A 27,517-nucleotide genomic window follows, 5' to 3' on the forward strand; every position below is an offset into this window, starting at 1 on the left:
TGTATGACCTCTCTTTTCCAATGGTACAAGCCTGCCCGAGCTCTAAGATCTGCCGAACAGGGCCTGGCAGTAGTCCCCAGAGTTAGGAAAGCTCGTTGGGGAGGCAGAAGTCTCTCCCTGGGAGCCGCTAAGGCATGGAACTCGCTGCCTTCCAACCTTAGACAGATGCCCGACTTGCTCACATTCAGAAGGGCCCTTAAAACCTGCCTTTTCTCACACTAACTCTCTTTCCCACGCCTCCTAGTCATCATTCAGCGCCAGGACACCTCCGGGTAACAGTGCGCTTTAAAAATGCCCAAAATAAATAAATAAATACTATCTTACTTATGACAAAAGTATGGCACACCTGAAGCCATCTTGATTGGAATTAACTGGTAACACTTAAAACATTTAATTTAAAAAGGAACACAATGAGGGGGTTTATTTTGCCAAGATTAGTGCTGAAGAAAGAAACATTAGGGCACATTTTGAGTGACTTCTCAAATCCTCTTCTATTTCATTAAAAAAATTCTGATATGCAGACTGAAACATGCACTTTTAGTACCAGCAGCAGACTTCTGTGGTGAGCAGTAGCTTTACTACAGTGATCTAATGAGCAACTAGAGTGCTAACATTCAGAATTTATGGCAAATGTGTGACATATCTGAATACCTTCTTGATGGAATCAAAGTAAAAAACTGAAAGCATTTCCTACTGAGGAGACTGCAGTAAATGAGGAAATTAGGAAACTTCATAACAAATAAATCTCCCAAGATGGCCACCAGAGACAAAAGAGCCCAAATGCAGCACAAATATCACCGAGATGTAGCCCACATGTAGCCCAATGACAGAAGTGTGCAAAACACTTATTTTTTGTTTATTTGCAGTTTTATATAGTGCAGACTTGTCAGGTATTGGAGTGCTTTACATGAGCATTGGTTACATCACACAAGATCCAATTCATTTTGGTTGTAGACATGGGGAGATTAAATGATTTGACCAGAATCACAGAATGTTGAGCTGAAGCAGAAACTCCAACCTGGTTCCCCAGTTGCAAAGTCTGCAGCTCTGGAAGTAACACCACATCCTCTCCCCTAGGTGCAACATTTAATCAAGTGGTCAACTGGATAAAAAAACATAAAAATTACAAATAATTTAAAAGTTCTTTGTCGCTATTTGAAAACTCAGAAAATATGTCCTCATTTTAGTTTTTTAGAGCACTAACCATAATTTTGATGCAAATAAGACCCTCTCATATATGTAATTTCTAAAGGAAATACTCTAGGTATTACAGTTTTGATTACATCAAGATGACGTTAGGCGTTCCACACTTTTGTAATAAATATAGAATGTTAGCAATCTAGTTGTTCATTGGGATACTGTTGAGAGGCAGAGACCAGGGGCACGGACTCTGAAAATTGAAGGCAGGTAGGAGAGTGCAGATGCAACAATTTGACCACACTGGGCAGGCAGGAAGGGCAGTGGCAGCACAACAGACTATGGAGGGCAGTGGAAAGGGGGGCAGGGGCAACAAACCAACAATACAGGACTGGCAAGAGAGGCTGTGGCAATATAATAGACCATTGAGGGCAGAAGGAAGAGGCAGTGGTAGTACAACCATACATGCTAACAGACCCGTTTCAGCCAGGAAACGTCCAATGTTTTTAAGCTCAAATGGTCTTTATTAGATCTGTCTCCTGTCTACAATCTCCTCTTTTTCAATGTAACTCAAAGGGGAAAATCAATACCCCAGTTTTTTTTCAAAATCTCCCTCTTACCAAGTTCAAAATGTTCGCAAGTATGGTACATTGGATCATGGTAGGCAGGAGGAATTGGGATAGGGACATGGACTCGGATAACAGAGGACAGGAGGGACATGGAGAGGTGCACCAAACTGACCCTACAGGGCAGGCATCAGGGTTTGCTGCAGCACAATACACCACACAGCGCATGCGGGACGGGAGTGCAGCACAACAATTCATAGAAAGCAATAGGGAAGGGACAGGACAATGCACATGGACAACAGAGAACAGAGGGGAAAGAGGCAATGGTAGCTAGCTGACCATAATGGACAGACAGAAGAGAAAGCTGCAGCATAACAGACCATAATGGGCAGGAGGGACGGATCAGGGGCATTACAATGGAACACACAAGCCAGGACGGGGGGAATAGGGGTCTGCACATGGAAACAGATGGCTGGGGGCAAGGGGGCAGGGCAGGAGCAGCAAGATGACCATGGAGGTCAGGCAGGTTGGGCACTAGAAACAAGACACACCATGGAGAGCAACAATGAGACTATGATGGCATACACAGAGACCATGGAGGGAAGGTGGGAGGGGGTCAGGGGCAGCTAGCTGACCACACAGGGAAGGTTGGAGGGGCCATGGCTGCACAGAAGACCATGCATGGCAAGCGGGAGGGTTAGTGGCAGCACAATGGCTATGATGGGCAAGAAGGAGGGTGCAGGGGCATGCATAAAGGACCATGGAGGATAGAAGGGAGGGTCAGGACCTGGGCACAGACAAGAGAGTTCAGGGGAAGGGGCCTCACAACAGACCGCACGGGGCAGGAAGGAGGAGCAGTTGCAGAACAATAGACCAGGGAGGGCAGAAGGGTGTGGCAGTAAAATGAACCATGGAGGACAGGAGGAAGGGGATAGGGGCATGGCATGTGGACAGGCAGGGTGGAGGTGGCAGGGACAGGATACAATCATCTGACAATGCTAGGCAGGTGGGAGGGGAGTGCAGCTCAAAAGAACACTCAGAGTAGATAGGAGTGGCAGGTCCATGGAACATGGTGGGCAAAAAGGATGGAGCAGGGGCATGCACAAAGAGGGCAGGGGGGAGGAGAATAGGGGCAGCAAGCTAAGCACAGAGGCTAAGCAGGAGGTCAATGATGGGCCATAGAATTTGGCAATGGAGGGCGGGAGGAGTGTACTGGTACATCATGCTAAATGGAGGGCAGTGGCAGCACATCAGACCATGCATGGCAGGATTCAGACAACAGAGGATAGGGAGGAGGTGGATGGGACAGCAAGCTAACTGTTCAGAGAAGGTGGGTATTAGGATCTTTATTGTTTTTAAAATGTGTGTCTGTGCGAACTACTTAAAATATGAACAAGTATGCAGCATAATCTCACTTTTATTCAGGAAGAAGAGGACGTTTGTGACTGTGACTCCGAGCTCACTTGGCAGAAACACCCCCTGACCCTCCACCCCCATTGCAAAATGTAATGCCTGTGAAAAGGGTAGGTGGACGCAGTGTTATATAGAACATAGTCCTGGGAGCACGTTTGAAAATGAAAACTAGATATAGTATATGGTATAAACTAAGCACCAAAAAGTGTGATATAAGATGAACTGGGGCGTGAAATATAATATGCAATACATTGTGCGCAATGACAGATTCATTGGAGAGCGCGAGATAGCACAGGCACTAGCGTGTGCTATGCGATATGCGCCTTGGAGTATAATATGCACAGGGCAGTGTTATGTAACCTAACTAGTCTCTAAAGTTGTAATATAAAATATGTGCTGGGGAGTGTAACGTTGCATATGCACTGTGACAAAGATATGGATCCCAGATTGTAATATGTATGGCATAGCACTGTGCGTTATAACATAGGCATCGAGGAAGGCACGTTAGATGAGGCAATATAACCCGTGTGAAGGCAAGTGTGGCATGACATATTCACGGGGTGGTGTAACAGTGCACATGGGCTAGAGAGTGTCATAGCATACGCACTAGATGGTGAAATATAACACAGAGGTGTGAGGCACTCGGCGGGCACTGGTTGGTGTAACACAGCATTGGGCTCAGCCAGGAGCACGCTGTGACTCTCAAGTGAGGTTCGTCTCCTTTCCAGAGAGTAAAATAAAAAGTATTACACATCCGGCGGTGGATGTGTGTTTTATTAACCGTGAGGGGGGTTTCTTGCATAGTTTGATTGAAAATTTGTGTCGAATCCCCTTTGAATGGCTTGGTGTGCGTGTATATTAAATGTGCCCGTCAATAGCTACCCATGTTTGTATAAATAAACGCCAAGGGTGTCTACTTGGAGAGTACCCACCGGCGGGGGCCCAGGGATTAGGCACGGTAGGGCGTTAGACACGTCAGAGCTTCACTAGCGGTGTACATACATTCCGTGTGGATTCATTCTATGCATAGTCGCCTTTTAATGAATATCACGCAAATCGTCATGGTGATAGGTACATACGGTTTGTCCAGCATGTCCTAGGTGTTTCTATAAATATATATTTTTTAAAAATAATAAAAAACAAAGGCCGGCCCCGGGGGATGGGGTCCGCGGGGCCATAAGTGGCCTGAGGAGGGGGGCAACGCAGCCCCCTCCTAAAGAATTTTTTTTAAAAAGGCCATGACCCGGGGGTTGGGGTCCCCAGGGCCGATTAAGGCCTTGGGAGGGCCAAATTTATTTGTTCTACAAAAAAAGTTAGGGTGCAGGCCCTGGGGGATGGGGTCTACAGGGCCAGTAAATTAGAAAAAGAAGGGGGGCCACACAGCCCTCCTTCTTAAAAAAATAAAGTAAATAAAAGATCGGCATCGCGCCGGAGGCCACGCCCCCTCCTTGCAGCACTCTACAAACGTGCCCCCTGGCCAGTTGTAAGTTGGGGAATTAATTCCCCTTCAATACTGAGGGTCCCCGAGGGCCAACTAGCCCAACAGGTATCTCCAGTATGCGCCAGGGAGCTGCGTTGCAGACAGGTGTTCTGAGGCCACACCCATTTTTTCACCTCTATGCAACGCAGCTCTGTGGCGCTTACTGGAGGTACCTAGTGGGCTAGTTTGACCCTAGGGACCCTTAGGATTCAAGGGGACTTAATCTTTCAACTTAGAACGGCCACAGGGCGCGTTTACACAGTGGTGAAGGGAGGGGACGGGGCCTGAGGTGACGTGTGCAAACACGCCCTGTGGTGCATTTTAAGTTGGGGAAATAATTCCCTTTCAATCCTGAGGGACCCTGGGGGCCAACTAGCCCACCAGGTGCTTCCAGTAAGCGCCACTGCTCTGCGTTGCAGAGAGGTGGTGCAGGCAAAGCCCCTTTTTACACCTCTCTGCAATGGCGCTTACTGGACGTACCTAGTGGGCTATTTTGCCCCTAGGGATCCTCAGGATTCAAGGGGACTTAATCTCCCAACTTAAAAAACGGCCACAGGGCGTGTTTACACAGTGGGGAAGGGAGGGGACGGGGCCTGAGGTGACGTGTGCAAACACGCCCTATGGCGCGTTTTAAGTTGGGGAAATAATTCTCCTTCATTCCTGAGGGCCCCTGGTGGCTAACTAGCCCACCAGGTGCTTCCAGTAAGCGCCACTGAGCTGCATTGCAGAGAGGTGGTCCAGCCCGTGCCACTTTTTACACCTTTCTGAAACGCAGCTCTGTGGCACTTACTGGAGGTACCTAGTGGGCTAGTTGGACCCTAGGGACCCTCAGGATTCAAATGAACTTAATCTGCAAACAAAAAATGGCCACAGGGCGGGTTTACACAGTGGTGAAGGGAGGGGACGGGGCCTGAGTTAACGTGTGCAAACAATCCCTGTGGTGCGTTTTAAGTTGGGGAAATAATTCCCCTTCAATCCTGAGGGACCTTGGGGGCCAACTAGCCCACCAGGTGCTTCCAGTAAGCACCACTGCGCTGCGTTGCAGCGAGGTGGTCTAGGCTGTGCCCCTTGTTACATCTCTCTGCAACGCAGCTCTGTGTCGCTTACTGGAGGTGCCGAGTGGTCTAGTTGGACCCTAGGGACCCTCAGGATTCAAGGGGACTTAATCTCCCAACTTAAAACGGCCACAGGGCGTGTTTACACAGTGGAGAAGTGAGGAGATGGAGCCTGAGGTGACGTGTGCAAACACGCCCTGTGGCGCGTTTTAAGAGGTAGTTTTAATCCCCTGCCCTATTATATACTAGGGGCTTACAGAGGAGGGCATGCTGATCACAGGGGGACCCCAACGCATAGTGTTCCCTAGTGTATGTAGGTGTTTTCACTGTATTCTGAGTGTCTTTTAACATAGCACTGGCTCTAGGACTGGTTAGTCAGACTCAGTTACCACCAGTATCCGTCTGAAAAAGTTGAGGGTACAGGATGATTTTGCAACAAGGCTTCTTTCTGCTCTTCTGTTTGTTCTTTCTGCACGTTATCCTTCTTCCTGCACTTTTCTTCGTCTTTGAGGACTTCTGTTGCTTCTTTCTGCATTTCTTTTTTTTCTTTCTGTGCGTTTTTTCTTCTTTCTTCACATGTCCTATCTCTGTAGGCATAGTTAGAAATTAGCATTTAAAAAACTGATGACATCATCCAGTGAATGTGCGTTTTTCTGAAAATTACATATGTTTTATATATGTATATCTCAAGGTCGATGGAAGAATAAATGGGTATATAAGTGTCTAAATGGATGATTTGTTTTTGAAAAATTGATTGTATAACTGACTGATTAAGTGTATCTTAGTGAATATATTGCTTAGTGAGTAATGTTTAAATATGTAAATATCTGTATCAGTCTCTCACTTTGTGTATAAGTGGCTGCATGGGTTGGTGAGTAGCTACATGAGTGTCTATATAGGTTATTAGTTGTTTTTTTGAGTATCAGTATGAGTGTCTGAGTGTCTGTATGGTTCGGTGGGGGGTATTACGTAGTGCATAGGTGCATGAATGAGTGACTCACTGTTTGTGTTGAAGACAGCATGTGTGCAGGACTGTATGGGTGGATGAGTGTGTGAATGGGTGTGTTAGTGAGTGAATGACTGTCTCAATAGTGTCTTTATGAGTAACTACATATGTTTTAAACTAGTATATGTGACTATTGGTGTATATAAGTGTGTATATGTGAGAGTGAGAGATTAAAAGAGTTCCTGTATGAATAAGTATGTGTTTCTATAAGTGACTGTTTTAAAGACTAAGTATGTGTAAGTTTCTGTAGAAGTAAGTGTGGTGGTGTGTGTATAACTGTATATGCAAGTAAATGGATGTTTGATTCTTTATTAGCATGAGTGACTATGTGTGTGAGTAACTCTATGGATGAGTGGCGTTGTGTAACAGGATGTATAGGTGTATAAGTACATATGATGAGTGAGTACATGTATGAGTGACTGTATAGGACTGTTGGCGAATGAGTGGATGTGTATGTGGATCTTAGAATTACTGAATAGGTTGTTGTAACTGATATTGGTAAGTCCATTGTTTTGAAAATTTTAGTTTCTATTTTTGAATGTGTGTATCAAAGGTTATATTAGGGAGAGAGGAGGTCTGCCACTCTATCAGCAAGGATGATGTCATCCGTGATGTCATTTGAGATGTCATCAGTGATGTCATCAGTGATGTCACTGACCATGTCATGAGTGATGTAATATGTGACGTCATCAGCAGTGCATTGTGGGCGCGCGAGTTATAGTTAGCTGAACTAACTATAACGGGGGAATTTCAATGGTTTTGTACGAGTGAAAAGTCCAGCTAACTATAACGCCCATGAAACCTATGGGTTTTTCAGTGAATTTCTAAGGTTTTTTAAATGCTAATTCCTAACTATAAAGTGCCTGAAACCTATGGTTTTTCAGTGAATATATATATATATATATGGTCATTGAATTCAGCGCTGGTGGTTCAGGCGCTGTCCACGTAACACCAGTCGGTTGTGGCTCTTCCTTCTGAACGCGTTTTTTGGAGGAGTATGGGAATACTAAAGGTGGAGCCCCAGAGTGGATGCCAGGAAGAGGACTAAGGATGACAGCAGTGAGGAGACCAGTATCTCGTAGCGGGGCGGTTTTCGCAACTGCCAGCACGGGGTGTGCATTTCCCCAGCTAGAAATGCCTTGCTCAGAAGTCTGGTGCCCTCTGGTGATTAGGCACCGCGGATGCCAATGCGGAAGCGGTGAGAGCTGTGTGGCATATTCAGTTTTTGTTTATTGGTCTCCTTCGATCCTGGGTCTTGTGGTTGAAGGAATTCATATTTGATGCTGACTACCGAGCATGATTTCTAAACCCTTCTTTCAAATGGCTGTACTCATTTATTCATTACGACTTCGGCCCTAATGAGATGGACTATAAATATTAATTGAGTCAAGGGTCATTGCCCGTGGATTTCCGTTATTCACCGATGCCAAGTTGCCTTATGGGAGTTGTAGTTTTGAAGGGACATAAGCGCGCACCTGCTGGCTTTCATTTATGTCGGAAAACCACAATGTGTGTTCATTTTAGCCGTGTGGGTTCGCCTATAAACATTATGCCCCATTGTCTCCTAAGGATACTTACTTGGAAGATGTGAGGAAAACGGGGCCATAAACAACATTGCTTTTGCAGCAAAAGAGACAGATCGAATTTAAAGAAACCTTTGGCATCAAACAGTATTGCTTAAATGGCTTGAGACAGATCGAACTTAAAGCAACCTTTGACCCAGCCTTTTTGAACTTGCCAGATTAGGGGGAATCTTGCAATAATAATGGGGTGATACTGTGCAGCATTTCTTTTATTTTTGTGACTTCATATTTATTTTTAAATTTAGGCACATGTTTCTGAGCGATTGGCAGCCCTGTGCACACATTCCCAGTGTTTCCGTTTAGGCAGATGACTTAAATGTTGTCCAGCTATGAGCGTTTATTTGCACACAGGACGGGAGAGGGGCAATATATTGCTGGTTACGTAGAAATTAAGATTCACAGATATTTTTGTATTATGCAAATTCAGTAAATATCGGAGCTGTTATTACGGTACCAGTGACATTGCCTATGTGTACAACTACAATAATATGGTTACACTTTACATTTGTTCCACATCGGTGCACTTTATTCACGCTGCAGTATTTTGTCTATGTTTATCTCGTACCTGCAGGGGGAGGGCTATATATACTCATACTGTTTGGGCACCAATTTGATTGACAAAGGCTTCTGCGAAGCCGAAACGCGTCTCCTTGAGCCTGGGGTCGAGGGAGACCCAGGAAAATAAAAGTGTCTTATTCCAGCAGCTTTCGTGTACGTGCCTTCTTCTTTTGGAGCAGGACTGTTTGGTTAAATATATATATATATATATATATATATATATATATATATATATATATATATATATATATATATATATATATATATATATATATATATATATATATATATATATATATATATATATATATATATATATATATATATATATATATATATATATATATATATATATTTATAACACGAAGAAAGAGGTTCCCTCGACGTAGACACACTCCAAAAAGGCTTAGTTTTATTCAGAACACAGCACAAGCTGGAACTTCCATTGCCTTAAGTTTATCAGTCTAACACGTTTGAGACATAGCAGTCCATGATCACTGGCAAAAGACAGAGGTTACAACAAACAAATGATGGACGGAATGCTGACAATGCATACATTCTCCCCCAGTCAAGAGATCTGGGTTAAATCCATCGTTCTTTTGCCCACTACACCACCCCAGTTTAGACATGGCCATATGCAAATCAGTCTTGACCCTGTGCCTCATGGGAACAGTCCAGCCCGAACTGCCAAGCCATGTCTTCCCTGGACCGGAATCGAGCATCCTAGGACCGGTTTCTGGCTATCAGCCGTCATCAGCCAGGATAGCTTGACTCCAGTGGCGTAGTGAGCACGGGTCCCACGTCTGGGAATACCCATCCCACTTAGGGCGAAAAGCGTTACCTCTTTCTTTGCAAGTATTACAGCCAGTCTAGCAGCGAAGGCTCACCATCGCAGAAAGAGCGGGCCTAGTGACTTTGATTGTTAGTCACTTATGGAGCAATTGTCTTGGAGGTAATTCTCAGCACAGCAAGGAATGGGACACTGTTTTAATCCACTGGAGGGTTTTTGAACTTATTGGGGTTTGAAGGCATGGTATGGGAATACCTTCGCCAGCATGCACTAGCATTGTCACATGATGGCCTATCGGGGTGGGACTCTATTTAAAAGGTATTCAGGTGTCTACAATCATGCTGCTGCTTATCTGTGCTTTGCCTGTGATCAAGTACTGCTATGTCTCGATTTACCCCACTGTAAATACTGCGTAGGAAGTAAGGCATAAAGTTTTGAACAAAGCACTATCCTCTATGGTAAGCCTGAGTAAATGTAGCTTGTAAGAAGACACATAGGTCTACCTGTGGAGACTGAAAATCAAGTGGACTGCAATGTTCTGACTCAGTTGTAACTTGTCAATCAGCCGCTTTGTAGAGCTGAGGTACAAACTGTTACAGTAATCCAGCCCAGAAATAGTTGTGCTTGTGGATTTTCGGCATTCTAGAGGTAGCAGAGGTGAACTCTTCTTAAGCAATTTTAAAGGTAGGAAGAAAACAGATGCAGTAGCTCAAATTACTGTTGAAGGTGACAGCACTGTCTAAATAGACGCTTAGACGTATTACTGTGGTAGCAGAAACAGGCAGGGAACTTCGGTTTGATGGCCATGAAATTTAGCCTACGCTCTATTGGATTATCCCTGAATGAGGACTTTAGTCCTGTCTATATTAAACGTTAATGCACTGCTGTATATCAATCCGGCTACCTACAACAAATAGCAATTAAGATGTTCTTTTGTATGTCCAGAATGACCACAAGTAAAGTAAAATAAGTGGTGCACTGCCACCTTGATGCAACACATACTTTAGGCCATTGACCACTGCAGTCCAAGCTGATTCTCTGCCATCTAATGATCTAAGTCCAGATTGAGGAGGAAAGAGCACTGAATGATTCTCTAAAAACATAATAACAGATTTACATGCTTTCCCACTAGTTAAATGGGAACTAGGAGAGGTGTGATTCAACGGTAACTGCTTGGAATACTAGGGACAGGTAGAGGTTTCTTCAAAATATGAGAAACCATGGCATAGTTCAAGCTATGAAGAACTACTGCAATGTTAAAGGAATCACTGCTTGCTTGTCTGCTCAAATTTGATGGTTCCAGGCTGGACAGATTTTTTTAATCTAGGCAGGTGTACGTAGGCCAAATTCTGTAAGATAGGTAGACTTGTGGCTATCTGTGTGGGACTTTTAACTAGTGAAGTAAGGACAAAGCCAACATTTAAGCAAAAAGTAAAGCAGATGTTGTTTATATTGTCCAGAAATAAATTTGCCAGAGTGAAATTAAGTTAAATGAAAATGGCACTTATAAAGCGCATGGCTACCCTAAGGCCTCCCAGCGCTAAGAACAGAGCCTACCCAGTGAACGCTTTTGATGGCCGGGAACAAGAACGTCTTTAACTGTCTGCGGAAGGTTAGGTGGTTTCTTCCAAACGAATGCGCTCTGGAAGAGCGTTCCACCTCTTGGAGGCATAATAGGGGAAACGTCGGCCCCCACTTCTGGCCCTGTAAATTCTAGGTACTATGGCCATCCGTTTGTTTTCTGAGCGAAGAGCTCTGTCGGAATGGTATGGGGAGACGATAGACTGTAAAATTGGCGGGGCTTTTGGAAGCCATAGTCTTGTGGGTAATGCAAAGGGATTTGAACTGGATCCTCTCTGCAATTGGCAGCCAGTGTAGAGAGGCTATAGATGCTTGCGCCGATTCTCTGTGGGGAGTATGTAGAAGCAGTCTAGCTGCACAGTTCTGAAACGTCTGGAGTCTCTTATAGTGGATCGTGGAGAGCAAAAATAAAGGGCATTTTTGCATAGTCCAAGCAGGAGAGAATTAAAGCTTGGACCAGCAGTTTCTTTACACTGAAGGGGAGTAGAGGTAGGACTTTCCTTACCATCCTAAGTAGTCCGTAGCAGTAACCTGCTACCTTCTGGGCTTGTACCTTTATGTCTAGCTTGTGATCAAGCCAGACTCCTAAACTTTTTATTTGATCTTTGGGCGGCGGTATGCTGCCCAGGCATTTAGGCCATAGAGAGGTAGAACCTACTGGGAGAGGTGTACCCAGAAACATCAAGTCTGTTTTTGCTCCATTTAGTTGTAGAAAAGAGCGCTCCATCCATGCCGATACTTTTTCCAAACAATTAGCTAGATTGTTTGGCTTGTTTCCAGCTTGATTAAGGGAAACTATCAGTTGAGTATCGTCTGCGTATGTATTGATTTGTATGCCAAAGGGTTCAACAATTTTGGCCAAGGGGCTCATATAAATGTTGAAAAGGGTGGGGCTTAGGGATGAGCCCTGTGGCACCCCACACCTCAATGGCATACTCTTAGAGATGGAGTTGTCCTCGAAGACCTGAAATGAGCGGAGATCTAGAAAAGACTCCAGCCACATTAGCGCAGTTCCTGATACCCCTGCCTCTCTGGTCCTGGAGGTCAGCAGTTGATGGTTCACGTTATCGAAAGCCGCACTCAGCTCTAAGAGGAAGATTGCTGACGAGCCTCCGGCTAATATTTTTCTAGCTTCCTCAACGACAGCAATCAGAGCTGTGTCTGTGCCCTGATGGGGTCTAAATCCTGTTTGCGTTGGGTGAAAACAGTCATTTTCCTCCAGAAAGGTGAACAAGATGGAGTTGACATGTTTTTCTGCAAGTTTTGCGATCCCTGGAAGCAATGAAATAGGGCGGTAGTTGGAGAAAACTTCAGGGTCCGCCCCTTCTTTTTTAAGCAGTGCGCTCACCATGGCTTGTTTCCATAAGGAGGGGACAATCCCTGTACCCAGAGACAGATTGATAAGTTTTAAAATAGTGGGGGCAACTGTTTGGAAAACTTGGTTCAAAGCGGTGGGAGGGGCCATGTCCCTCGGGGAAGCTGATTTTAAATTACTAAGGTAGATTTTAAGAGATTTAATATCCAGAGGCGGAAAGATCTCCAGTCTAGTCACTGGTGGATTTCCCCTATTTTCCAACAGAGGGTCATTTGAAGAGATAGTAGCTGCGGGGAATGCTAGGTAAATGGATTGAATCTTTGTGTGAAATAACTCTGCTATATCATTGCAGCGTCCTATAATATTAACCGCAGGTAAGGCTGAAGATAAAGGGGTGGTTAGTGCTTTAATAATCTTAAAAATTTCCCGCAGAGTGTTAGGTGCTGAGGAGATTTTAGTTGCGTAATACTTGGATTGTGCTTTACTGATTTCTGATTTATACAATTTTATGGCTTCCCTCTAAATGTAAGTGGTGCATCATTTTGGGGCATTTGATACTACAGAAACAATTCATTTAGAATGGTGAAAGGACTTTCACCCTTATGCATCAAGCCAAAATCCAGTCGGTAAAATACCGATTCCTTATTAGCTCCCGGTATTAAGTAAAAAATACCCAATCCCAATGCATCAACCCAAAAGCAGAAATCGGTATTTAAGGAATCCTTAAATAGCGATTCTTTAAATAGGGATTCCTTAAATACCGATTCCTTAAATTGCGATTGCATTTAAGGAATCCCAAAGTGAGATTCCTTAAATGCAATGCATCAAAGTTAAAAAATTAGCGATTTCGCTAATAAGGGGAGCAAATTACCATGAAGATGAACTGCATGGTAATTTGCAAAAACTTTGAGAAATGCACTTTTGTGCATTTTTCAAAGTTTCATGTTGCGCACACACATGCCCTTAGAGCATGTGTGTGTGCAACATATGTGCACATATCATTTTCAGGGGTGCAACAGGGTGTCCTTTTGACACCCTGGCACCCTTGAAAGTGCTCCCGCTATTAGCGATTCGGTAATACCGAATCGCTAATACAGAATGGCTTTACATTCATTCCTATGGGCCTCCAAGCCCATAGGAATGAATGGGTAGGTATTCCTTATTACCGATTCGGTATTACCGATTCGGTAATAAGGAATGTTAAGGAATCGCTATTTGAATAGCGATTCCTACATGCATAGCCTTTTGCTATTCCTTATTAGCGATTCCTTATTTTTCGCTAATAAGGAATCGCAAATGCTAATGTTGATGCATATGCCCCTATATGGTTTAAAATATTTCTTTAGTGGAATTAGCTACAAATTGAATGTGTTTTTTCAAATACTCAGTTTTAGTCACTTTAACAAATTTTCTACAGTGCTGTTAGGCTGCCAGCTGAAAATAACAGTCTGATTTCGCAATTATAATCATGGCTCCAATTACTCTCTAATTCTTTCAGTGCACCAGTTCTGACAAGAACCAGTGTTCTGAAGTTCAGGAGGAGTGGAATAAAATCTCTTTGAATTGTGTGAGAGATTCTAAAGCAAGCCTCTGCATTGTCATTTGAGAGGCTGAGATTATCAATGAGAAATACTGGGCCAGTGTAATCTAGTGCCTGAATAAAGAATTTCATGAGTAATCTTGTTCCAAGTTCAGACCTGGGCACAGTTTCCAGAGCTATCTTATGTATCATATTTATTTTATTTTAGCAACTTGTAAAGTGCACAAATACCCGTAGGTGTCTCGGCGCTGTGTTGGAAGTGAAGGTACTGGCAGGTGAGAGAAAACCGATTGCTTGAAAAGCCAAGTTTTTATTTGTTTTCTAAATGATAGCAGTGTGGGACTAGTCTTATTCCGCACAGGAAGAGAATTCTAAAGTTTGGATGTTTGGATGTATCATAATTCTGATGTCCCACTCAAACCAAGTCCGTCGATGATCAGTTCAGATTGGGATAATGCTTAGCACCATGTGAACATTTCTGAGTGAAGAGAAGATCAGGTCTAATGTATGACCCATAAAGTGGATAGGGCCATAGGCAAAGTAGGCAAATTGGGTTAATCTGATGGTTCGGCAAGCCTTGAAGAGATTCATAACACCTGTGTGGGCCAGACAATCTGCGCATACATTAATAGCTCCCAAAATGATTAGATTGGGGATAGATAGAATGTAAAGTCTTGACATTTCTAACAAGAATGAGCTAAAATGAGGGTCAGAGAGTGGAGGAAGATAGATTAAAGTGCCTGAGAATGAGCATGAAGCGTAAGCCTTCAATTTTCAACCAATGAATTCAAAGGCAGTAAAGGGATCGAAGACAAGAGGATGAATGAGATTCTTGCAGTATTATTGCGATTCCGCCAACTTTGAGAGCTTCGATCTACCCTAAGAATTCAAAAACAGCAGCAGCAGAAGTAGCTAAATCAGGGTTAGAGTAGTCATGCAGCCAAGTCTCAGTCAGAAACAGACAATCCTGGTCAAAATCAATAATCAGATCATGCACCTCGATGGTATTTTTAACAAGCAAGCATCATTTAACACAGCACGACAAAGTATTATAGTCATTTTTGGGCTGTCCTGAGGCTGGTATAGAGGATGGAGTATGCTTACATAGGAAGTGACTATGAAATGTAAGAACTGTTGTGTTGATTTCTATAATTTGTTGGCAAATTTAAATATCACAAACCAGCTCTGTAGAAATTTGGGCAACATGGTTTGTGTTTGGCTCTGAATAGGCGCTAACGGGAATGGATGGACCTGGCTTTGGTGCACCTTTGTCACGCAGCTGTCATGACCATTAAGCAGACATGCTTCTGCCCTACTTATGTAGCGGATTTCTTCCCTGCATAAAAAGCATATGCACTTAGGAAGAACTGTTGGTTTTGGCAATGCTTGTTTTCTACAGTCTGCAGGGAAGTACTAAAGAATAAAAGTCAACGAAGCGTTGAAGGATATGAGAACAGGACCGCTTCAGAGTGGAGTGAGAGCGCACTGCTGGTCTTTAAAACGTACCTGGAAGCATTTTATGCAGCACAAATAATATTTTTGACATACTGCATGAATGATACTCTTGAAATACTGAACCCTTCAACCAGTAAGAGTACTGTGACATCCCATCAGGGCACTAGTAGTACTTTTGAACGGCTGCGATGATGTGCAAAACGAGCCAATCTTTTGAAAGTGGAACGCGTTGGTTAAAGTGTTGCTGAGACCCTCTATATGGCTTCCTAATGCCCTCATTTTCAAGACTGTCAGTAAAGGGTACCATATCATGAATGGGGGATACTGAGCAGGCATCTCAGGGGAACAGCTTGACTGACTCCTCAACACCTTTATCAAGAAAATCAAATTGGGTTTTAACAAATTTTAAAAATACTACATAAAGGCAATGTATATTTTTAAGGTGATTTCCTCTTTCTCATGGAACATGCAACTATGACGAAATGCTCTCATAATCATCAGATGCATGTTTCATAACAATAAAACTAGTTTTGGCATTTCTTATTACTGTCATGAATACGCCTTGCGGTTATCCAGTTCAGTAGCAAGCGGTCCCTCCATTTAGAAATGAGGAGAGTCTGAGGTAGTCTGTCTGTAATGTATAGTCATGGCATAGAGGAGAGACACGTCAGAAGTCACTGTGCAACGTGGTAGGTCCTCGTGCCTTAGAATGGCGTGAACCTTACGTTTGATCATCAAAATAGAAGACGTGAAAGAAAGGCCAGGTGCCAAATCAAAATGTCTAGGGAGCAAACATCTCCTAACAATTACTAACCTCAATCAGCAGCGGCTCCTCGAGGGAGTGCTGCGGGGCGGTGAGGCGGGGCGGGGGTGGGGCAGAGTGGGGGGTAGTAAACTACTGCATACGGGCAAACGGAGGTAAGTAAATAAATAAATAAAACGAATTACATTGTGCGTGTCCGTATGCCCGAGTTTACTACTCCCACCCTGCCCCTCCCCCGCCCCCGTCTCACCACCCCGCTGCACTCCCTCGAGGAGCCGCTACTGACCACACTCCCTACACAAATCAACTAATATGACCCTGCGTTTGTGTAATGTGCATGTGTGCTTGTGGTGCGCTCACGTTCATGGGTGCAAATTCAGGGCTCGAGTTGGGGTACCACGCGGGTGGACGGCGTCCCCCCACTTATTTTACCAGGTTTTTCCGGGTGGACGCCGTCCCCCCTGCCCAAAACCTGGACAGCATTGTGTGAGCAGAGAGCCCGGGTGGGAGGGAAGTTTCCCGTAATTTGTAATTGGAGACTTTAAGAGGCACCGGTGGTGTGTGCAGGCTGGAGTGATTGGGAGGCGGAGCGAGCAGGCGTTGGCGGTTAACGCTTGGAATGTGTGTCCTTCTGTATCTTGTGCACTTTTGAGCACTTCGTTGTGCAACTGGTGCACCCCCTCGGGGGAGTGGGGGGGTTGCAAAGGACATCGAGGAACAGACCAGGGGTAGCAGTGCTGTGAAATGCCCCGTCATCTAAAGGCATATGAATACTCATGAGATTCCTGTTGTGACGTCACTTCCGGTGACTGTGCCCCCCCCCCCACTTCTTTTCATGAGATTCCTGTCGTGATGTCACTTCCGGTGACAGCGTCCCCCCACTTCTTTTTTTAGGACTTGTGCCCTGGGTGCAATGTGAGCCTGTGTCTCCAGGAGTGAGCAGATTTTACTGTATGATTTGTAAGACAAATGATCAATATATTCTGCTATATTGTATCAGTCATATCATATCAGCTTTATGAGACAGACATCTACAAAGAAAAAAGTACCTTACTTTTGGAAATATTGTGTTGTGTCAGTTTTAACTTTAAATATGTCACTACTGATGATTTACGTGTTTTTTTTTCTTCCGAAAATGAATGTCAAACTTCCTAGAGAACTAATTGTACGGAAAAGAAGAAAGATTACTTACAATGACTTCGGCTTTGCTGCTCAAGCCTTTTCCGTAATTGTCTGTCGCAATGGCTTCGAACTTAAAGTAGGAGCGCCTCATGTTTTTGAACAGCATTGCTGTTTTAATGACCCCAGTGTATGGCTCAATCACAAAGCCCTCTTTGCCATCTTTGATAGGCGGCACAATTAATCTGTACTGATTGGTGCTGTAGTTCCCAGAATCACGGTCCGTTGTCTGAAAAGAAACAAAATGTAAATCAAAGGAAATAATTTATCTGTAAATCCAGATCAATGAATCTCTACGCTGCTTACCAAAATGTAATGTGAGTATATTTGGATTATAAATGTAAATACATTTCTAAGTCTTAAGCTCAAAATAAACCTGCATGAAATTGACAGTTGCAAGTTTTGTTTTCCGTTATAGATAGGAAACAACATTTGGCGAAGGTAATTAATTCATAGTAGAATTCCTTGACTAATGTAAAAGGCAATTTATTAAGTATTACATAAATATTATACGAGTAATTACTGTTGCAAGATTTGCCACTTAGGGCCCTATTTACCCAGCAAACACATAATCGTTCATCACTCCCATATTTTAACAATTTAAGATTCGACTCTCTCTCAAGTATGCCTTGGCTTTAAACTATTTTCAGTTTTACAACCCTGCCCTCTAGCGAACACTTCAGAATTTCATTTGACACATAGCTTAACAACAGAACAAGCTCTTTCTTCTACAACAAGAAGTGGGGCAATCTTTTCTACATTTGAATACATTTTCCATCAGCTCGACCTACTACTGCAAACTATGAAGATTGCATTCGCCATGAAGCTAGCTGAAGGTTATTGTTTTTTTCTGATTGGCTACTGGAGTAGTGGAAACTCCAATTCACCTTCCATTTGATGATGTTCTGCTCGAGACGTCCTGTGGGGCAGCAGGTTGTCTCTCCGAGCGCCCACATTGTGTCAGAAAGGTAAGCAGAGGCGTAGCTTGGTCAGTATGATGGTATAGGAGGGGTGAGCTTCAGATTTTCTGAAAATCAGGCTGGCATATAATGTTTAAATGCATTATAGAACAAGCAGGGTGCATGACAGGGGCATTAGGAGTACTAAGAGAGAAAACAATATTTTGGGAAAGATGCATTATTCTGTTGACTTTTACAAACAGAGAGAGCAAGAGTGTGTGTGCATTTTTCTCTGTGGATGTAAATATCTCTCTGGAAATCATACTGACATCTCACAATACCAGACTGAAAGCGCCTGTTCCCAACAATTTATTAGAAAATACATTTATTAGGGGAGGTGTAACACCCAAAACACACCCCCTGAAGCTTTGTCCCTGAAGGTAAGTGGCTGGTAGAAAGATTAAGGGGACAATACAGGTTCTTGCAAGGGCGATGAGCCTCTGGGCAGAGGTTGGAGTGAAGTTTTGGACCATGCAGGCCCCTGAGCCACAGCCTTTAACGCCACGAAGGATGGTGCCTGAGGACTTTGCTGAAGCAGGAGTAAGGCACTAGCAGCCTTAGAGCTGAGAATATATATGAGGTAGGCCGAGCTGCTGGTAAGTTACTTGCTGAATTGCCTTGTAGGAATGGGGAGTGGAGCAAGGACAGGGGTTCAGGCTTGGGCAGGGGATATGGGCACCATCGAAGCAGGGCCGGACTGGGAACAGCAACCAACCCTTGCAGGTTGCTGCTCACCTAGCCCTGGGAGGGGGGTATCCACGAAGCTCCACTCCCACTTATCTTACAGGGGGTCGATATTGTGGCATTGCTGCAAAACCATCCCCCCCTGCTGCAAAACCGGCCCCCTGTAAGAAAAGTGGCTCCGGCGGCCACAATACCAGCACCCACCCCTCCAGCCTACTGGGAAAATGCTCAGTGCCCACTACGGCCAGTCCGGCCCTGCTTCCAAGCTGCACTACCTGCATGTTACCACAGGATAGCTCCTTACATCAGGAAGATTTCCCACAGCCTATAAAGGGCCCTGAAACTAACTCCTTTTTTCATTGCAAGCTACACGCATTAAATAAACTTGTGAGTAATAAGCTTGGCCTTCCTTCCAACTTTATAGCTTTGATTGCCCTTTTATATTCATCCCCTATGGCCCGCCTCCGGGTTAATGGCTCCTTATCTCCTCCCAATCCTATTATCCGTGGCACACGTCAGGGATGTCCCTAATCCCCGCTCCTATTTATTATAGCAATGGACCCCCTGGTCCATCATCTCCAAGAAAAACAAGAAAAACATCTGTTCCGTGGCTTGCAAATCCCTGCCGGCCCCCTCTTAATGCCTCTGTATGCGGATGACGTTTTGCTTTTCGTTCGCCACCCTCAAACCAATCTCCAGCCGTTAATTGATGAAATCAGAGCTTTAGCTCCATGTCAGGTCTTAAGATCAATTGGGGGAAGTCGGTGCTATTCCGCATCACGGATGCTGCGGCGACGGACGGGGCGGAGTACCTCCTACAGGTGGCTCAGGAGACCACAAAGTATCTTGGGGTGCAACTTCACAGAGACAAAGGCCAGGTTCTACAACTAAATACGGACCTGCGATTGACCATCTTACCTCGCAAATTGAAAGATGGATACAACTGCCCCTCTTTATAGCAGGCTGTATCGCTCTTATAAAAATGAAGGTACTAACCCGTTTTCTTAATTTTTTCTGCACCATACCCATTCCACTTACAGACGCATTTTTTACTCAATTATGCGGCCTCCTTATTCGGCTGATCTGGGCTGGTCGTAGACCTAGGGTCGCTTGCTATACTCTTACACTCCCATATGCACAGGGAGGGTTTGCAGTTCCAGCCCCTCAGTTGTACTTTCTGGTAGCTCAGGCCCAATTTGCTCACCACTGGTTTCATCCTGATGCCCGAATACCCTACACCAAGACGGACAAGGAGTTGGCTGCTCCGACTCCTTTGGCGTCCCTGCTCCCAAAGGGAATCCCCCTCGATGTTCAGGACATTCAAACTTTGGCCACTACATGCTGGGCCTGGCATAAATTAAATCGACTATTCGGGTCTGGTCCCCTTTATTCACTCGCTCTCCTGCCCGCCCATAATCCTTCTTTACCACTTACCACTGATAAGGGGGTTCTGGCCACTTTCTCTAAACTCGGGTTGGATACCTTCGGATCCCTGTTCCGGGAGGGCCGGGCACGTAAATTATCTGATCTGACACAGCCCCCGGGGTTCACTGGCGTAGACTCTCTTAACATGGCCCGACTTCAGGGGACGCTCCGTGCCACCTTTTCCGCTTTCCCTGCCCCATTGCCGACTTCCCCCCACTCACTCTTCTCATTGCTGACGACACTGGGTCACATTTGGTCACAAAACTGTATAAGGCGTGTCTGGTGCTCCGGGTGGGGCGGGATGGGGGGATCCAGCAATGTTGGGAAGAAGACATTGGACATCCACTAACCGACAAAGAATGTGCCTTCTGTCTCGCACAAACACACAGGGTATGCCCTAATCATAGGCATAAATTGCTTCATTTTAAATAGAATTAACATAACCCCTAGTCAATTAGCTAAGTTTGACCCCTCTGAGTAAACGAATTGACCCAAGTGTAATGCCTTGGATGCCGAATTTGCGCATATGGCTTGGTCCTGTCCCCCTATTTTAGTTTATTGGCAGCAAGTATTTGCTATGTTGACACAAATAATAGAAACACCCCTTGTACCTTCTCCAGTGCTAGGCCTGTTGGGACCGGTTCATCGTATTAAACTATGTTACCAACACTTTGCAGCGATAGCGCTACTGTTGGCTAAGCGTGAAATTGCTGTTCTCCGGGGGGGCAAGGGCTCATCCAACCAAATCCGCCTGGCTCCGGAGTCTGGTGTACTGTAGCGTGCAATCTGAGATTTATGCTTCACTACAACCCTCAACCTCCAGGCCCCGGGATATTTGGTGCATTTATCTCACACACCTGCAACACACACTCCTTGCATCGCAGGCTGCTCCTTCGCCACCAGTCTCCTCAAATGCCGAGTAGATTGTAGTCAGGCTCCTCTGCTAGTCTTTCGGACAGATGTTTCCTCCTGTGCATCCCCGTTGTATGCAAAACTGATATAGTATGTTCATCTTAGTCACCGCCCATAGTCGCAGGTTGATGCATTCCACAGTTTCAGTACCGGAACCCAGACTTCTTTTTGTGTTTTCATTTTGATTATGTTTTGGTTATTATCCATTGTGTAGTATTGATTTTGTGATTTAAATGATGTATTTGTCTTTTTGTATTTTATTGCATTTTTGTATTATATTGCTTTATGAAGAAAAAAAAGAAACTTGTGAGTAAAATAAAAGGTACGCTGAATTGCAAGATGGGCAAACTCAGGGGATCACACACATACCTAACAAATAAATCCAAACCTGGAGCGACAACGCAAACAACATCAGCAGGAAGAGCCAGTTCACTTTTTACAAAATTATGTGCATTTTTCCGAAATGCAAATTACTCCATCTCACAGCAAAAATATTCCTAAACTGCTGCATAGGCTTATTCCTAATGAACTTCTAAAATGCAAATATTTCACTGAGTTTGGTTTCTGCTTCTCTTTTTTCCATCATGAGCCATTTATTGCAAGAGTAGCACCTCTTTACTATAAAATAAGTTTATCTCAGTTTACAAATGTATCCCACTTTCCCTTTCCATGCAGGCCCGTGAGAAGCTTCTGAAATTTTGGAATTTGTAGCGGTCACAATTTAGTGGAACAATAACAAAGAAACATATTTGCTTACGTTGTATATTTAAATAAATATAAATGTTATATATTATATATATATATATATATATATATATAGATATATACTTCTTTTTCGAAGCGGGTCATTCCGGGATTGAGCCCGATGTCAGGTGGTGCGTTAGCCGGTATGCCCTCACCGGTAATATTACTCGTATTCGAATCTCCAATAATACGCACACTCGAAGAAAAATGCTTATGAAGAAGCTAATTTATTGCTCGTTACGCGTTTCGACAACTAAATGTCTTGATCGTGTGATCAAGACATTTAGTTGTCGAAACGCGTAACGAGCAATAAATTAGCTTCTTCATAAGCATTTTTCTTCGAGTGTGCGTATTATTGGAGATTCGAATACGATATATATATATATACACACTAACAATTGAACGTCTAGCGTTGAGATTACCACAAAATGTTTTAAAACTAGAATATAACATCACTGGGCAATCATAAATTTAGTAAAGTAATACACATTTAAATATGCTATTTCTAATTTTGAAATCGTTTCCTTGGGGTGAGGGGTGCATATTATATCGTACATATTGAAGCATTGCCAGTTTTTACAGCAATCTTATACAATGAATGCATGGAGTAACAATGTTTCGCTTAAATTCTCAGGAAGAAAAACAAACCTACATAACAAAAGGAATTCCAGGACCAGCATTCTGCTGAAAACGCGCAATTCGTCCTTTCAAGGCAGAAAAAGCGACTGCTGAACGTAAATGATTTACTTCCGATCCACCAAGCCTGATTCAAATGCTCCTTGTGTTTGAAGTTCAAAAATTCGAGAGCTATTTTTGAACAGCTTCAGATCTTTTATTTATGGGGCTAGTGCTATTGCCTTCATAACACTCATTTCCTTCATAAGGGTGGGAAATTCAGCGGGGATGCAGGGTGAGTGTTTTAGCCACCTCAAAGGACTCTTACTTCTATCCCTCGATCTCAATAAATAAAAATGCAGTCCTATTCATTTCATATCTTATAGTAACTAATTAAATGCTGGCTAAAAAGTGTGCTTGAAGTTCTCAATATAACATTGAAATTTAAACATGTTTAACATGTTAACATATTTAATAAGAGCTGTCGATTTTGGAACCTGGGGGCCAAGGTTCGAATCCCAGCCTCAGCGCTTGGCTCAACGTCATGTGATTCTGGACGAAAACAATTAATCACCCTGTGCCTAAAATAACTATGAAATAGATTTGTGTGATCCGCACTTGGGGGCCTATTTACAATAATGTCATGCAGTGCAGGGCAGCTAGTCATCTCGCTGCACTGTGTGACAGGGAAAGGGCAGGATGGCGCTGTATGTAAGGCAATGCCAGCATTTCTGCCTTTTCCCCTGCACTAGCTCATTTTGGCAGCCTAGTGCCAACTAAGGCACCCTTGCACCATGGTGCAAGGTTGCACCATGGTGCAAGGTTGCATGCTTTGCATGCACGATTGGTTTTGTGCAGGAAGTGGGGGTTTAGCTATTTTACTTTTTGTCCATGCCTGAAATCTTTGTATGTGTCTAAAGTTGGCTCTGGGCAATGTAATAGGAGGACCGTATTCATCTTCTCTTCTGCTAAATGTTTATATTCCCCCCCGGAGGTCGTCTCACTCTCTAGTGAGTCTATGTTCTCTTTTGTGCATAATATTAGCATCTTGGAAGAATTAACACAGATAATTATGGTGGGAGATTTTAATGCCATAATCTCTAATTTTTCTACTGTGACCTTTGGAAACCTGGCGTTGGACAAGATATGGAGTACTCAAGAGGCAATTTTGCCAGGTAATATTATATCAGACAGGCAGGGTTTAGGTTTTTTGGATTGCTTGAGAACCAATGACTTGGTTGTTCTAAATGGCAGATTCCCATAGGATTCCCCAGCCTCTTCTACTTTCCATTCCTCTTGAGGGCAATCACTAATTGATTATATTGTGATTTCCTACCAAATGTTTGGTGTCTGCACACAGTTTAAGGTATTGATGAGGGACCTGAGCGACCTGATAAAATAGTCCAAAGTGTGATCTGTCAGCCACATGACAGGAATGGTACTCTGCTGCTACTAAGGAGAGCACACATGATGTTCCCTTCTGTGTCTAGGACCGCACACACATCAAGGGACGGGCTTAGGCCTTCGTGCACATACTAGATTTGCATGAAGCTGGGGCGAGATATCCAAATATCAGGAAACCGGATACTTGCAGTTGGGCACTAAGGGCAGGGGACACAACTGTAGACTACAGGCCTTATTTCGCATTTGCCGGTCCATAGGATTGCCGAACCTGTGGTGGTGGTCTGACCACCACTACACTTCAGGCCCACCTGCAGTATTATGACCGTTTTGTCTAGAAATACGCAGGACTGCCGCGACCACCGGGGATCAAGGATCCCACGGTGGTCGTGCAGCGGTCAGGAGCACTAATATGCTGGTGGTACCTCTGCTGCAATGCCAAGCATATTAGGAGAAGCCTGTCCACAGCTCCTTCTCATGGCTGTGAGTCCGCCATGAAAAGGGTGGGGAAAGGCAATGAAAGGGGGCCCTAACAGTGCCATCTGCTGCTCCTGGGACGGGAGATGCATGCAGGGTGGCACATGTAGTGCCCCCCTGGTTTTGCACCACCAGTTCCTCCGTGGTGCGACCACACCTTGCAGGAAGGTGCAGTCAGCGCTCTGAGAACGGTGGTCTGCATGTCAGGCTCTTCAATGAGGATGACAGACCACCACCTTAGACTGCCGCAGCACCAACCGCCAGACCAGGATTTAACGCCTAATCTGGCGGGCAGCAGCACCACATCTTTGACAGTCCTACAGCAGACAGTGCAATGCACCGTTTGTTGTAGGACCTCCAAAGTCGTGATAAGGCCCTAAGTATGAGGCATTCCCACTCAAACACATGGTGTGTTTTGGCATCCTTTCTGGTTCCTGTTATTTCTTCATATAGAGTGTGTAGAGTTAAAACATCTATGTTTCAACCAACTTTGGTGCCAAGTATTACCTACACTGTGAAAAAATCAAGTGATTGCAACTTTTATGTTGGTGATATTTTGCAAGCCTTTGAACGCTTTATTTAAACTTTGATAATATTACCTTAGGCAGATGAGTGAGTTGCTTTCCCGAAGTACTCATTCAACAGATCAAGACAGTGTTTTGTGGTAGAACACTAGCTTTGTTCCTGATAATGCTTAATATGTATATACAGCCACTCAATGGAATCAGTGACTGATTTATCTTTGGATATCATTTGTGTCTTGATAAAAAGATTGATTTCTAAATTGGAGACAAGTGGTATTTCTAAATCTTGTAGTCCCAGAGTCATATTGTCAAGAAACTCAAGTGAAAAATCAATTTCAAACCCTGTAAAATATTTTTCAAAGGATCCCAGAAGTGAAAAGAAACCTTTCAGAGTTATGAGCTGTGTGAACATAATGTTCTACACTAATAAACCATTTGTAGATGTAACCTTTCAATATTATCAGTCAACTGAAGGGCTACATTCTTTAAAGTCTGTCTTCCAGCTCATTTTCAAATCAATCATCACACAGACAGAAACTTGGACACAATGAACATCAGTCTTCAGAATTATCCCATCTTCATCATACATCACAAACTCAAACTAATAAAATCGTCAAATACAATGGAGATTATTTTGTTTTGTTGCGGATTTAAGAGATTTAAGTTATAGGCTTTTTTATGGGGTGGGTACCATAATGAAGTTTTTGTTTTATTTATTATGAAAGTTTGAAGGGTGGTGATTTTTATATGGTGGCATGTCTAAAGAGAGCATCAGTACTGCTCATGATCTGTTTGGACATGATATGTACAGACCCCTGAAAATAACACGTTTATTTTTTAGCACAGAGTTTTATTCATATGTGATTCATATGTGGTTTTCACAACATTTTCTCACAGCCATCTTGGGAAATAAGTGCTGTCTCTTTGCATATTGTTACGAGTACAATCTAGTCACACACAATTTACAAAAAAATGTGCGACAATCTAGCATATAATCTGTGGGACAATCACACATGCCATACATTCCTGAAAATACAAGCAGTGATGTCATATTTAAAATTATTTTTTGGAGGGATATTGTTAGAAATGGGATTTCTGGTTGGCTAGGACATGCACCTAAGCCAGGCACAAACCACAACTCTAGTCAGGGCAAGGGAGTTACATGCTGAAAATAACCCATGCTCACCCCCTTGGTAGCTTGGCAGAGCAGTCAGGCTTATCCCGGAGGCAATGTGTAGAGCGTTTGCTCAACACATTCACACAGCAGCGACACACTAGGCACACCACAAAAGAAAATACACACAAGGTTATATAAAAATAACCTTTGTATTATCCATAAAAACACATTAGAACATCATCTCATATATCACTGTGCCACTAGGCACTTGTCATGACTTCACAGGCCATTGTCACTCACATAAAACATAAATCGCTTTGTCATAGACACATTATAGTTAGGGCGACCAGTAACTACTGGTTATATTCCACTCAGCACAACACGTTTTGCCTACATATGATCATCAGTGCACCTTAGTACACACTTGCCACAAAACACGTATTTTGAGCACCTCATGCCCACCTTAGCCACATGCAGATCATATATCCCTCTTAGTGTGGGGATCACGAAGTGAAATCAGGCAATCACAAGGAGCAGCCTCTGCACTCCTATTATGCGGTATACGTTGCTCCGGGCCTCTCAGGCTACTTGGCCACCTTCCCAGCTAATACCAGGAATGCAAGAATGACTGCTCCTGATCGGAGCCTCAGTGCTCCTATTTCAAACTGAGGAGCAGGGGCCTCCGTAAAGACAGGGGCCCGACGGTAGGTACACCCCGGAGGCGCGGCACCCCCTCTACCAACGTTGGCAGGGAACCTCTCCTCTCAACAAAGGTGGTTGCTCGTGAGCGCGCGGCCCTGCCTGCAATACACAGCAAGCTCAGTCCCACTCACCAATCACAGGGGGCTGAGCGGTTCAGTTTTCAGCCATCGGCCGGACAAAGTATTGATCCTTCTTGACTTGCAGGTCACCCCCGGCAGCCACGTATGGAACTTTCTCTTCTGGGCTCGGGTCTCAGCACCCAGCCAGCAGGATGTCTCGGGGCAGGCGATGACGCGGCAACCTCATAGGCTTTCGTGGGGTGTGGCTAAGCCCCGCCCTCTTCTGATATCAGCAGGAACTCCCGGGCCAGGATTCCTTGCTGCTTGGGTGCCTTTTCGCAGCACGGGGCCTTGTAGAAGAGCACCGGCCGCTGATTCCCCAGAAACTATACAAGCACAAGGCAGGGGGAGGGAGAGTGTTTTGTTGACCTCAGCTCTCCTCTACTGTTACTCAGGCCACAGCGGAGAGTGAGGCGG

General features: G+C 44.1%; 1 protein-coding gene across 1 annotated transcript in view; it reads right to left on the reverse strand.

Moving 5' to 3' along the window:
* The window catches only part of PCDH15 (protocadherin related 15), a 2,378,624-nt gene that overhangs the window by 293,666 nt on the left and 2,057,441 nt on the right, over nucleotides 1–27,517 (reverse strand). Inside the window, exon 27 of the mRNA XM_085614969.1 lies at nucleotides 17,435–17,650. Coding sequence (XP_085471095.1) covers nucleotides 17,435–17,650 — 216 coding nt within the window. The remainder of the gene's footprint in view (nucleotides 1–17,434; nucleotides 17,651–27,517) is intronic.

Source organism: Triturus cristatus, chromosome 1_2 (genome assembly GCF_964204655.1).
Source record: "Triturus cristatus chromosome 1_2, aTriCri1.1, whole genome shotgun sequence".
Lineage (NCBI taxonomy): Eukaryota > Metazoa > Chordata > Amphibia > Caudata > Salamandridae > Triturus > Triturus cristatus.